The 14130-nt window shown below is 41.2% G+C and overlaps 1 protein-coding gene across 7 annotated transcripts in view; it reads right to left on the bottom strand.

The window, feature by feature from the left end:
* Positions 1-14130, bottom strand: part of TOP2B (DNA topoisomerase II beta) — a 129484-nt gene that overhangs the window by 45353 nt on the left and 70001 nt on the right. For all 7 annotated transcript variants that reach the window (XM_073333463.1, XM_073333460.1, XM_073333458.1 and 4 more), the window contains 3 exons: positions 3961-4062; positions 3730-3867; positions 1534-1672 (listed from right to left, as the gene is read on the bottom strand). In XM_073333463.1, coding sequence (XP_073189564.1) covers positions 1534-1672; positions 3730-3867; positions 3961-4062 — 379 coding nt within the window. The remainder of the gene's footprint in view (positions 1-1533; positions 1673-3729; positions 3868-3960; positions 4063-14130) is intronic.

Genomic DNA, 14130 nt, shown 5'->3' with positions numbered 1-14130 from the left:
AGTGTTCTGCCTCCATCTGACAGAAGCAGAACAACAAGACAAGAATACTTGTTTGCCTAGGGAAAAGGCTAAGATTTGGGACTTCTCCACAAGCAGTTCTCATTCGTCCTAAAACATTAACGTATTAAAACAAGATGATTCTCTCTTGTTCCTCCCTCATTGCTAGGGCTGCAGACAGTCTATATATTCATAGGAATCCTTCCTGGAAGGAAAGCCAGATATTAGCTCCACTCTTCTGGAGCCTACTCCATTCTTCAAATACCAATGACCCTCTCAGAGGCTGGAGAAAATGACTATTTAATACTAAACCTCAAAAAAAGGCATATATAACTTCCTCAGAAAAGAAAGAAGTCTTGTGTTCTCCAGATTCCTCACAGTAATATGAGTCTCTCCCTGACTTAGCAGGTTGCCTTTTTGAAACTGATGATTTGAACAGTGGTATTTCAGAAACAAACAAGGCTCTGAAAATTTAAGAAATGGACTTTAAGAGTATGTCTACATTGCAATTAGAAACCGACAGCTGGCCTGTGCCAGCTGACTCAGACTTGTGGGGCTCAGGCTAAGGGGCTGTTTAATTGTGGTGTTGACATTCAGGCTTAGGCTGCAGCACAAGTTCTGGGACACTCCCATCTTGCAGGGTTCTAAAACCTGGACTCGAACCCGAGCCCTGATGTCACTGCAATTAAACAGCCCCTTAGCCTGAGCCCCAGAAACCGCAGGTTTTTAATTGGGTTGTGGACATATCCTACATTCTCAGAAAACCCCATATGCAAATGAAAACCCTTAAAATGAAAATGCTTAAAGAGGGCTACTCCTTTCAAATTCTTAATTTTTGGAAGCTAAAGTGTATGCAAAATGGTTTTCTTCCTGGTGCAAAGAGATCAGTTATCAAATTATACTAAATGCCCAAAGGTCAGACTGTTTCTCTGTCCCTAAGATCTCATCCCTACCTAAAAAACACTAATCCCAGGTGATGGAACAGTTTCTCCCCAGGTTTCTGTGGCTAAAAAACTAGAAAATGTTCAGAAAAGATTACAAAGCCTCCTCAGCTGTCTTACATGGTGCTACCTAATCATAATGAATTATTATTTCTATATATTCAGTGAATATTGACATATATTATAAAAAACCTAACAGAATATTGGACACACTACTTATTGTGATGTACCTCTCTAAATAAAAACCAGACCCTAAGTCAGAACTATTAACTCCTTACTGTAAAGTATCTGGTAGTCTTAGCATCAGACTGACAGCTACAACACTAAGGGGTTCACCTTTCTTTCACTGATCATTAAAAATTTGCATAGAGAAGTATGCAGTTCAAGATGATAAAGTCTGAACAGAAATATACTTTGAATAGTTTGAACAGTTAAAGGTTGAACAGAAATATATCATTAACATAACAATAAACTATCTTAAACTTGTGTACAACAGATTTAGAGCTTCTAACAGTGATTTAACAATTGTTGATAACATTAAAGATATAAACATAATAAACTTCTTGGCATGAAGTAATCATATTAAAGCTCTTACCAGCATCATTAGCATCATCTAGTTTTGGAATGCCCTTGATTTTACTGTGCTTCACTGATGAACATTTTTTGTTCAGCTGAGTCTGTGCCTTGAATTTGACCCAGTTCAGAATACTCTCTACGATACCACAATTAGAGGCCTATAAATGATAGATTAGAGTTGTGCATGAGCACAGAAGTAGAGCTTCACACACTAACTTAAAATAATACAGTAAAATGTAAGAATCCAATCTAAGATCCATCAGTGGTTTTCAAATTCCCCTAAACAATTTCAAAAAAGCATGATTTAAAAAATATTTAAGCAACTAACACTATATGTACATTAGCATCCAAACAACCCCCAACCTACCCTATGTATTCCTTTCTTTTATTTTATATCCCCCACATGTTTGTTATTATGCTTCTCCCTAATTCCTGCTTCCCTTCCCCACGTCTTTATTAGTATTTTGTCTAGGAGTTCTCTATTAAATTGTAAACTTTTAAAGTAAGGGACCTGTCTTATACTAGGTTTATGAAATGCATAGCACATTTTAGGTACCATGATCCTGATTCTATTTACACCAAGGCCAGTTTACACCTCTCCAGCAGTGAGCTACATTTACACGCACTTTAAAGACCTCTTTATATGTTCAGAATGGTATAAAATGGCCTGAGTATAAATGAGAATTGGGCCCTATATCAGCAAACCACCAGAACTCTACCCAGGAATTCTATACCAATGCAAGACAAATTTATGCAGCATGAGTAACACATTTCTATAGCAAATATTTCCACATAGTAACTAGTTGGAGAGATAATTTCACGTCAAAAGAAACCACCACTGGATGCAAATACCACGTGCTTTGGCTTTTCACTATTCCCTCGTCATAAAAAATTCACTGGTTAGCGATTTCACTGCACATTTAATACCCTTAAATATAAAATGCACACTTCTAGCAAAGAGTACACACACTGCAAATAAAAAAAAATACTGCCAGAAAGAAAAGACATAATAAAGTGCAATTCTGGAGGTTGCATCCAGTCTCACATTATTATGATTTATTGCTTTTCCCTTACGTACTAAAAGGTTAGAAAAATGCGGCTGATTCCATGTGATGAAACTAGGTGTTTTTTTTTTTAATTTGTTATTAAGGCAAAGTTATAAAAAAAAATCTTAACATACTACGTTGTATATTACCTATTCAACATCAAGTTAATCTTCAAAGAACCTGGCTAATGATTCTGGCCTGCTGGGTGGGAGGCCTTTCTCCTCTGAATTTGATAAAAAAAGGTAGCCAAATTTCTAAATACCTTCCTCTTTTTGGAGCTTCTCTTGTGTACACACTTGGCTATGGTATAGTTTAATACAGTACAGTATAGTTTAATACTGTCCTTGTAATGGAAGAGCTTTCACAACAAGTCTGGAACTAGTATTTTAAGACCAAGAAGTTGCATTTTTTTATTTATTCAGTGTAAATCTGTTTGATGTTAGGAGTACAAGCTGTAAATCTCCTACTCACATGCTGTTACATTTCCATTTAGGTTACTGGCACTAAAGAGGACGCAGTTGAATGAATTCTGGCTGAAATTTAATTCTACTTTTTCTTATTTAATAGAGCCTCATAAAGAGGCACCGGTGAGGGGGAACCTGCATTTACACCACTGCATCTGTTTAAAAAGGCTTTACCTGAACTGTCTGAATTAAAACATAAACCCGTATTTTCAAATTATATTACTGGAGGAGAGTATATATTTTTGAATGGCATATTAATAGTTATATGTTACTTGATTCACAGAAGAAAAGACAAGTTCTTCTATGCACCCTTTGCTAAATAGTATAAGACACATTTTAAAGGACAAATTAGCGAAGATAATAATCCTCAACTCAAAAGGTACTGTTACAACCAAAATTGGAAAATGCCTGCCTTTGGATTAGAAATTTACTAGCATAAATAGTATGTAATCTACCATAGGCGGGTGAGCCATGGAAATGAAATGAAATCGGGCAAGGGCACAGTGCAGCCTATTGCCTCCACTACTCAGACTAGAAGGGCAGCAGAAATTCTTCCATGCCATTTGCAGTTTGTTGAAGTCTCTGGATTCATAAAAATGCAGATTCTATAACCCAATTAATCTTGTACTTTCATTTGGGAGCACATGAAAACCTGATCCAGCATGGAATTCCTGTGTTCCCATCATAAAATCATATCATACTTACTGCTTTGAAAAATTTCTCTGATAACTGGCACTTGGACCCAAAACTTTTAGGCTGAAGGGTCATGTTTTCCTTTGTCTGAGAATCAAAAGTTGGATTTTCTATCAGGCAATTCACAAAAACCCATATATGATTCTTCACCTGTTGAAAAAACAGAGAAATCAATTCACTTATCAAAACTGTTGCCTCCATTCTTTTTCAGTATTTGTTTTTAATATACATGAAACTACTTGCCTGAAATGGTTTCACTGAAACTCCAGCTTTGTTTTTCTTCTTCACCACCTCTATCAATTTACCAACAATCTGATCCACTACATAATCAACATGCCTACCACCCTTAATGAAAAAAAAAAGAAAAAGAAAACCACTGAAATTCCAAACATCTTGCAATTGTGTTACCAAAAATTACTGTATTCATGTTGAGGTTGAATAAACTATATACAGTATGCCATCACTTATTCAAGAATATTTATCATTATATTATAATGTAATGCTAGAAAAATTGGTTTAAAGCTTTTATTATACCATATAGTAGTCATCTGTGTGGATGCACAGATGCAGTCTAAGGCAAAAGGAGCTTTATCTTTTGCACACTCTGCGCAATGGCAGTCCACAAATATAATCCATGACTTCACAATATAGGAGCATGCATGCCATCCCTGTTTGCCTGACAGCTCTGAAGACAGCTCAGAGACCCTGAAGATCAGTAATGGTATATACAACTCCACATGACCCTCAGCAGGGACCTTTGCCTAACAGGCAAAACTGGTTTTAGCATATGTTAACACAAGCATGAGAGAGTGTGTTCTTTCTCATCAAGTCAAATTCTTCTCATTGCAGGGATTTAGGCCCAGATCCACAAAGGCAGTTAAGCTCCTAACTTCTACTGAAACTTTTGTAGATCCAGGCCTGAGTGTATAAAATCTGGCCTGCACGCGCATCCTCAGATTTACACCATCCATCACTATCCCTTCCTTCACCTATGCAATCCATCTCTGTTTTTCTTAGCAGAACTTCTAAAACACTCCTGAAAAACACTGACAGCTATTTGTGTGCTGCTAATTTGAAGCAAAACCTTTTCCTTACTACTCTGTGCCTTATATTAGTACTTAGGAGGAGGAGCAGACCAGTAATGACCTAGCAGAGGATCCAAGAAACATCCCACCAGCACAGAGCAGGAGGACTTGGGGAAGGTCAGCAGCCTTCTTACCACTGCTCAGGCGCTACACGTACTCCTTATTCAATGTCTGCTGCTATGGCACCATAGACTCAGGGGTAGAGTTACTATATTTGAACATTCAAAAAAGAGGACACTCCAAGGGGGTTGGGGGGGGTATTTGCTCACGCCCCCCCATCCCAACTCCACCCCTTCCCCGCCCCCATTCCAACCCCTTCTCCAAAGTCCCCGCCCCAACTCCGCCCCCTCCCTGCCCCATTGAACCCCTTCCCCAAATCCCCACCCCAGCCCCACCCCCTCCCCTGAGCACGCCGCATTCCCCTTCTTCCCCCCTCCCTCCCAGCTGTGTGAAACAGCTGTTTTGCGGTACAAGCGCTGGGAGCTAGGGGGAAAAAGCGGGCACTCTCTTGAGTGATCAACATTCACTTTCTTTCTCAAATGGTCAACATTCACTCTCTTTCTTGAATGATCAACCTTTCTTTGGGGAAAAATAATAATGGCAAAATCCTGGACATTTTTAGATATTTAAAAATTCCTCCCGAACGACGATTTAAGAACCAAAAAGCCGGACATGTTGGGAAAATACGGACGTATGGTAACCCCACACAGGAGGGCATATACCTCACCATATCACAAAAGCCAGCTGACTTACCCGCTCTTGGGACAATGGAGCAGTTAATTTTGGGTGCATTAGCATGCAACCATTTGTCTAGCACTCAATAGCAGTCAGTTGGAATCCTGTCCATATACTGCCTGGATACAGGAGAAAAGGAAAGTGGTTCTCTGTACCCTAGAAAAACCTGAGTGTCTCTGGATTTAAGTTTAGAAGTGTGTGCAACAAGAGTGATGTAGTGGTGGGAGTCTGCTATACACCACCGGACCAGGGGGATGAGGTAGATGAGGCTTTCTTCTGGCAGCTCACGGAAGCTACTAGATCGCATGCCCTGATTCTCATGGGTGACTTTAATTTTCCTGATATCTGCTGGGAGAGCAATACAGCAGTGCATAGACAATCCAGGAAGTTTTTGGAAAGCGTAGGGGACAATTTCCTGGAGCAAGTGCTAGAGGAGCCAACTAGGGGGGGCGCTTTTCTTGACCTGCTGCTCACAAACCGGGTAGAATTAGTGGGGGAAGCAAACGTGGATGGGAATCTGGGAGGCAGTGACCATGAGTTGGTTGAGTTCAGGATCCTGACGCAGGGAAGAAAGGTAAGCAGCAGGATACGGACCCTGGACTTCAGGAAAGCAGACTTCGACTCCCTCAGGGAACAGATGCCCAGGATCCCCTGGGGGACTAACATGAAGGGGAAAGGAGTCCAGGAGAGCTGGCTGTATTTCAAGGAATCCCTGTTGAGGTTACAGGGACAAACCATCCCGATGAGTCGAAAGAATAGTAAATATGGCAGGCGACCAGCTTGGCTTAATGGTGAAAACTTAGCGGATCTTAAACATAAAAAAGAAGCTTACAAGAAGGTTGGACATATGACCAGGGAAGAGTATAAAAATATTGCTCGGGCATGTAGGAATGATATCAGGAGGGCCAAATCGCACCTGGAGCTGCAGCTAGCAAGAGATGTCAAAAGTAACAAGAAGGGTTTCTTCAGGTATGTTGGCAACAAGAAGAAAGCCAAGGAAAGTGTGGGCCCCTTACTGAATGAGGGAGGCAACCTACTGACAGAGGATGTGGAAAAAGCTAATGTACTCAATGCTTTTTTTGCCTCTGTCTTCACTAACAAGGTCAGCTCCCAGACTGCTGCGCTGGGCATCACAAAATGGGGAAGAGATGGCCAGCCCTCTGTGGAGATAGAGGTGGTTAGGGACTATTTAGAAAAGCTGGACGTGCACAAGTCCATGGGGCCGGACGAGTTGCACCCGAGAGTGCTGAAGGAATTGGCAGCTGTGATTGCAGAGCCATTGGCCATTATCTTTGAAAACTCGTGGCGAACGGGGGAAGTCCCGGATGACTGGAAAAAGGCTAATGTAGTGCCAATCTTTAAAAAAGGGAAGAAGGAGGATCCTGGGAACTACAGGCCAGTCAGCCTCACCTCAGTCCCTGGAAAAATCATGGAGCAGGTCCTCAAAGAATCAATCCTGAAGCGCTTGCATGAGAGGAAAATGATCAGGAACAGCCAGCATGGATTCACCAAGGGAAGGTCATGCCTGACTAATCTAATCGCCTTTTATGATGAGATTACTGGTTCTGTGGATGAAGGGAAAGCAATGGATGTATTGTTTCTTGACTTTAGCAAAGCTTTTGACACGGTCTCCCACAGTATTCTTGTCAGCAAGTTAAAGAAGTATGGGCTGGATGAATGCACTATAAGGTGGGTAGAAAGCTGGCTAGATTGTCGGGCTCAACGGGTAGTGATCAATGGCTCCATGTCTAGTTGGCAGCCGGTGTCAAGTGGAGTGCCCCAGGGGTCGGTCCTGGGGCCGGTTTTGTTCAATATCTTCATAAATGATCTGGAGGATGGTGTAGATTGCACTCTCAGCAAATTTGCGGATGATACTCAACTGGGAGGAGTGGTAGATACGCTGGAGGGGAGGGATAGGATACAGAAGGACCTAGACAAATTGGAGGATTGGGCCAAAAGAAATCTGATGTGGTTCAATAAGGATAAGTGCAGGGTCCTGCACTTAGGACGGAAGAATCCAATGCACCGCTACAGAGTAGGGGCCGAATGGCTAGGCAGCAGTTCTGCGGAAAAGGACCTAGGGGTGACAGTGGATGAGAAGCTGGATATGAGTCAGCAGTGTGCCCTTGTTGCCAAGAAGGCCAATGGCATTTTGGGATGTATAAGTAGGGGCATAGCGAGCAGATCGAGGGACATGATCGTTCCCCTCTATTCGACATTGGTGAGGCCTCATCTGGAGTACTGTGTCCAGTTTTGGGCCCCACACTACAAGAAGGATGTGGATAAATTGGAGAGAGTCCAGCGAAGGGCAACAAAAATGATTAGGGGTCTAGAACACATGACTTATGAGGAGAGGCTGAGGGAGCTGGGATTGTTTAGTCTGCAGAAGAGAAGAACGAGGGGGGATTTGATAGCTGCTTTCAACTACCTGAAAGGGGGTTCCAAAGAGGATGGATCTAGACTGTTCTCAATGGTAGCAGATGACAGAACAAGGAGTAATGGTCTCAAGTTGCGAGGGGGGGAGGTTTAGATTGGATATTAGGAAAAACTTTTTCACTATGAGGGTGGTGAAACACTGGAATGCGTTACCTAGGGAGGTGGTAGAATCTCCTTCCTTAGAGGTTTTTAAGGTCAGGCTTGACAAAGCCCTGGCTGGGATGATTTAACTGGGAATTGGTCCTGCTTCAAGCAGCGGGTTGGACTAGAGGTCTGGGGTCCCTTCCAACCCTGATATTCTATGATTCTATGATTCTAACCCTCTACCCCATCCAAACACATCAATGCAAGACCAAACAGGATTTTTTCTTTATTCCACCACAAAAGCTGAGAGTGCAGAATCCACAATGCCTGTCAGCTCCCCCCTGTCCACAAATGGTAGCTCACAAAGCTTGTTCTTCTTCCTTATAGAGAATTCTTCAATTAGCTACTCTGACTTCAGATGGGCCAGAATTATTATTTTACATTAATGAACTGAGACAACGTATTTAACTCCCAACTAAGATTTCTACCTTCCAACCTTGGTACAATGGAAACTGAATATAGGACACCGTCTACATCCCAAAACTTCGGAGAAGTTCAAACAGAAAGAATACTCAGCTACCATTTGTATATCACTAAATAAACGCTATACTGTACCACTAAAAAAAACCAAATCTATAAGATGTAGGATCAGACACACCCATTTGGAATTAAACTGGTTAGGGATATAAAGGCAATTCACACAAGCTTTATGCAGGAAAAAAAAATCAAATTACACCCTAACAGTGATTGTCCTTAAAAAGAGGCACATGAAAGAAATATGATAGATATAAGATATATACTAAAATAGATAACTATAATTAAAATAAAACCACCACAAAGAGCGAGTCAGTAAAAAAATATTCTTATCCATCAGGTAAGAAAAATTGTCCATTATCTGGGAGAACAAATTTAGTCTGTTAGATGGGTTCTACATGTTCTCTTAACACAGTAGGACAGAATTATTTTACCAAACACTGCATGTGCAGCAACATATGTATTTATTCTATTTCAGATAACGTCTAATTAAAGCATGCGTGGAGGACCACACAGGAGCTCTGCAGATTTGTTCTAGGAAAATATTGCCTCAGCCCTACTCCAAACAGCGAGCCCTAACCCTTGTAAGCATCACAGTACCAGAGTTACTGCTTATGGCGTGCAGTACATGCAGGCACGCATCCTGCAGGTCTGCAATAGTAAATAGTTCCCTGAGACAATAGTTAGTAAGACTGATTAAACAGATTCATCACCATCAGTTTGAACAGTTCAAGTCCAAGATAGGACAATCTCCCCATAGAGTGAATGAGAATCTTTATCTAGGAGGAACATCATTCTTCTTATGGCAAAGAGGTGCTGGGCTATTTTTCATGCCCTGGATATCTTTTCTGGGAGTTGTGAGGAGGGATTGGAGAATGGGGAAGCTCGTAGAAGTATGTAGTAACCATCTGCAACAACCAATATTCTCTATAATAACGAGCCTGTACTTTGCAGCCTTGCAGGATGATCCTCTCATCTTGTAAGTATGGTAAATCTCTTATTTCCATTGCTCATAAAAAGGGGATGAATACCTGAAGTTAGGTTTGGGGAAAGAGTAAAACCTGCAGGTTGAGGCTTCCATCCACGCACCCATTAAATGGAGGTCATGAGAGATTTTATTCTTTAAGTCTTAAGTGCTTGATTTAAGGGTTCCCCAAACAGATGTCTGCTGCCATAGGGAAGTTGTATTTTGCTGAAAATTCTCCTCCAGATCAGGATCTCTGTCTAAGTGCACCGTAGGCTAGAACTAGCATAGCCTCTAATCTAGTTGAACCGGACAGATTCATGCAGTACCGGTCCCAGAATATTAGAGAGACAAGGTGGATGAGGTAATATATTTTACTGGACCAATTTTTGTTGGTGAGAGAGACAAGCTTTCAAGCCATACAGAGCTCTCTGAAGAACTCCATGTGTCCCGAAAGCGTGTTTCTCTCACCAACAGAAATTGGTCCAATAAAAGATTTTACCTCACCCACCTTGTCTTTTTAATAGATTCATGGTAGCCATTGTCCAAATATTCTGACATCTTATCTAACAATATGAAAATCCTTCTGGGAGGGTGGGAGACTTTTATGTAGTATTGGAAAGCTGGTGAACAGAAAACTTCAGCCAAGAATAGAATTTATGGAAGCACTTCAAAAGGCCATTTGTTTGACTAGGATCTCAGGGGATGATGCCAATCTTTATCAGGAGAGAGCATATCTTCATCTTTTCAATAACTAAACTGTAGAATTATACTCTTGTTGATTTGTTTAGAGTTTGCTCCAGGTTCCCTTGTCTTGGAGTTATGATTGTTTGGGTTAGACAAACTGCTGGAAAATTCTGGAAGGACAGCTGTAAAGTTTTTTTACAGACTAAGAAATATAAAAGCCAGGAGAACCAAAAAAGAATAACCCAAAAGAGGGGCTCAGCTTGGCTGCTCTGTGTCTTTGCTTTTGTTAGATTTGTATTGTGCATGTCTTTTTTCTTTTTTTTATTTTACACCCCAAATTGTAGGTGTCAAGCCCACTGAATCTCAGGCCAGAGTGTTTCTTGGATGTTGGCACCGTATCTCAACTGGTTCCAGGATTTAGTTTTGCCTCCTCACACGACACTGTCTTCACTAGTTCCTATCTCTAAGAGAGAGAGGAAACTTCATTAAGCCTTGAGCCTATGTTTCCAAACCACGCCTTCCAACTTGTCCTAAACAACTTGGACCAGAGACTGCCTCCCTGAGGAGAAATCCATGACTTCATCCTGAAACTGACAATAGTCAACCAAAACTGTAGAGGAGGATCTATTCTTTTCCTTTTCCTTTCTTATATCTTTTTTTGTATGTATTTATTTGTTTGTCTGAATTTGTTGGGGAAAATTACTAAACAAAATTCTTACTTTCATAAGTAACATTCTATCATTTAAAGTAAACAAGTTAAAACAATGCTGGTTTTGTAACTTGCAATTTTTTTGGACACTTAGGGTAACAACGTAGAAGTGTTAACAACCAAGACCATTAAAAAGAATCCTAGCACACCATGCTAGCTGTGGGGTATAAAAACCAATATTTAAATAATTCTTATCACTATGCCAGGTGAAATTAGAATAAAGTACAACCCACATATCAACATTTGTTTCTGTACAGTTAGGAAAAGGGAACAGCATCATCTGGCTGGTTCTCAAACTTATATAACAGCTCTGCCTCATCTGAGGAAAGAAGGATTAGCTTCAGCAAGTAAATAATACTTCAGAATAAGAGATAAATCTTGAAGTGCAAAACACCAAAGCTAATCACCAAGTTCATCCTGAAGGTTTCACAGAAATCAGGTTCAGATAAGTATATCTGTCAAACCGATTGGAGAGAAAAGAAAAGTAACTGAAAGGACAGAAAGCAAACTCCTCTGCATCAACTGTTTGCAGTTTGTTTAAAGGCTCAGTATCAGACTGGAGAGAAGGAGGAGGACAACTTAGCCCTGATTGGTGAGTCTGAAGAAGCTTAATATTGGCCGTCTCTTTAATTTATTTTTAGCCTTCCAATTATCCAGCTAAACTCTGGCAGGTACAAACTCATTGGTCAAAAGAACACATAAGTCTGGGAGAAAAGGGGAGACTTCATTCATACCTCAACGTCTGAATATGTTTTAAAGGTCTCTGGAGCATGCCTAGGGCTCTTCAACTGCTCAGCGGATCCTCTCCAGTTGCCATTGTGGCTAAGAGGCTCATCATTACCTCAAACACCATCAACAACCACAATGATTACAAAGTTTCATGCAAGAAGCAGAGAGACTACATCACACAATAGCACCCCTCGAGGCATTTACTGATTTTCTTATTAGCATTCCACAATTTTTCAATCATTTAAGTGGGTCACAGGCCTAACTAAAATCAGAGTAAGTGAGGCAAAAATGAACGTTTAGAAATGAAGAATGAGAGCAAAACATTCATGCTGTTTACTCTCCGCAAAACAGTGTATAACTAAGAAAGCTGACAGGAGTTTTGAGACAATCTCTACTGGTGCTCCAAAACTGTATGCCTGGTCAAGGTTGTATTAAACAAAACCCCATCTAGACAGAGAAGAACTTTGTCTACTTGGAAAAATTCTTTACCAAAAGCACTGAAACAGATAAAACATATAGCAATGTCTTTAAAATCAAGGGAGGTGAGGTGGGGATGAAAGTTGAATCTAAAATGTGAATACAAGAACTTTTAAAAATAAATATTTTGGTTTAGTACTACTTGATCATAATTCACATAAAAAAATGTGTTTGAATATAGTGATTGTGAAATTTTCCACGCTGACAATACTGTAGATTGAAATCCTCAGTTATTACAAAAAAGGTGCAAGGAAAGCAGAAATGTAAGCTTCCCTTCTGCAGCTGACTAATGTGCCTCTAACTCAGTGCCCACTAACTCTGCAAGGGTGAATCATCTCTATTGTAGATATGTACAACAACAGATATTCGGTGTTTTGTAACATACTAAATCAAGGTCCCTACCTCAAAAAGTTTACAATCTAACAAACATTAAAATAAATACAACAGTTAAGTTGTATAGAGACATCATTGATGAGTAGACCAATGAAAGCACACTTTCCTGCTTCAAAGAACACAGGGAATTTGATTGCAACATTTTAAACACAGGAAGTCAGTGACGGGATTGGAGAAGCGGTAATGTAACGCCCCTACTCTACTTGCGCTACATTGATGACATCATCATCTGGACCCCTGGGAAAGAGGCCCTTGAGGAATTCCACCAGGATTTCAACAATTTCCACCCCACCATCAACCTCAGCCTGGACCAGTCCACACAAGAGGTCCACTTCCTAGACACTACAATGCTAATAAGCGATGGTCACATAAACACCACCCTATCCCGGAAACCTACTGACCACTATACTTACTACATGCCTACAGCTTTCATCCAGACCACATCACATGATCTTGCACTTAGGACGGAAGAATCCAATGCACCGCTACAGACTAGGGACCGAATGGCTAGGCAGCAATTCTGCGGAAAAGGACCTAGGGGTGACAGTGGACGAGAAGCTGGATATGAGTCAACAGTGTGCCCTTGTTGCCAAGAAGGCCAATGGCATTTTGGGATGTATAAGTAGGGGCATAGCCAGCAGATCGAGGGACATGATCGTTCCCCTCTATTAGACATTGGTGAGGCCTCATATGGAGTATTGTGTCCAGTTTTGGGCCCCCCACTACAAGAAGGATGTGGAAAAATTGGAGAGAGTCCAGCGAAGGGCAACAAAAATTATTAGGGGTCTGGAACACATGACTTATGAGGAGAGGCTGAGGGAACTGGAATTGTTTAGTCTGCAGAAGAGAAGAATGAGGGGGGATTTGATAGCTGCTTTCAACTAGCTGAGACGTGGTTCCAAAGAGGATGGTTCTAGACTATTCTCAGTGGTAGAAGATGACAGGACAAGGAGTAATGGTTTCAAGTTGCAGTGGGGGAGGTTTAGGTTGGATATTAGGAAAAACTTTTTCACTAGGAGGGTGGTGAAACACTGGAATGCGTTACCTCGGGAGGTGGTAGAATCTCCTCCCTTAGAAGTTTTTAAGGTCAGGCTTGACAAAGCCCAGGCTGGGATGATTTAATTGGGGACTGGTCCTGCTTTGAGCAGGGGGTTGGACTAGATGACCTCCTGAGGTCCCTTCCAACCCTGATATTCTATGATTCTATCCATTGTCTACAGCCAAGCTCTAAGATACAACCTCATTTGCTCCGATCCCTCGGACAGAGACAAACACCTATAGGATCTCTATCAAGCGTTCTTAAAACTACAGTACCCATCTGCTGAAGTGAAGAAATGGATTGACAGAGCCAGAAGGGTACCCAGAAGTCACCTACTACAAGACAGGCCCAACAAAGAAAGTAACAGAACACCACTAGCCATCATCTACAGCTCCCAACTAAAACCTCTCCAACGCATCATCAAGGATCTACAACCTACCCTGAAGGACGATCCCTCACTCTCACAGACCTTGGGAGACAGGCCAATCCTCGCTTACAGACAGCCCCCAACCTGAAGCAAATACTCACCAGCAACTACACA

The sequence above is a fragment of the Lepidochelys kempii genome, chromosome 2 (assembly GCF_965140265.1).
Source record: "Lepidochelys kempii isolate rLepKem1 chromosome 2, rLepKem1.hap2, whole genome shotgun sequence".
Classification (NCBI taxonomy): Eukaryota; Metazoa; Chordata; order Testudines; family Cheloniidae; genus Lepidochelys; species Lepidochelys kempii.
The sequence above is the reverse complement of the archived record's forward strand: the minus strand, read 5'-3'. Positions and strand labels throughout refer to the sequence as shown.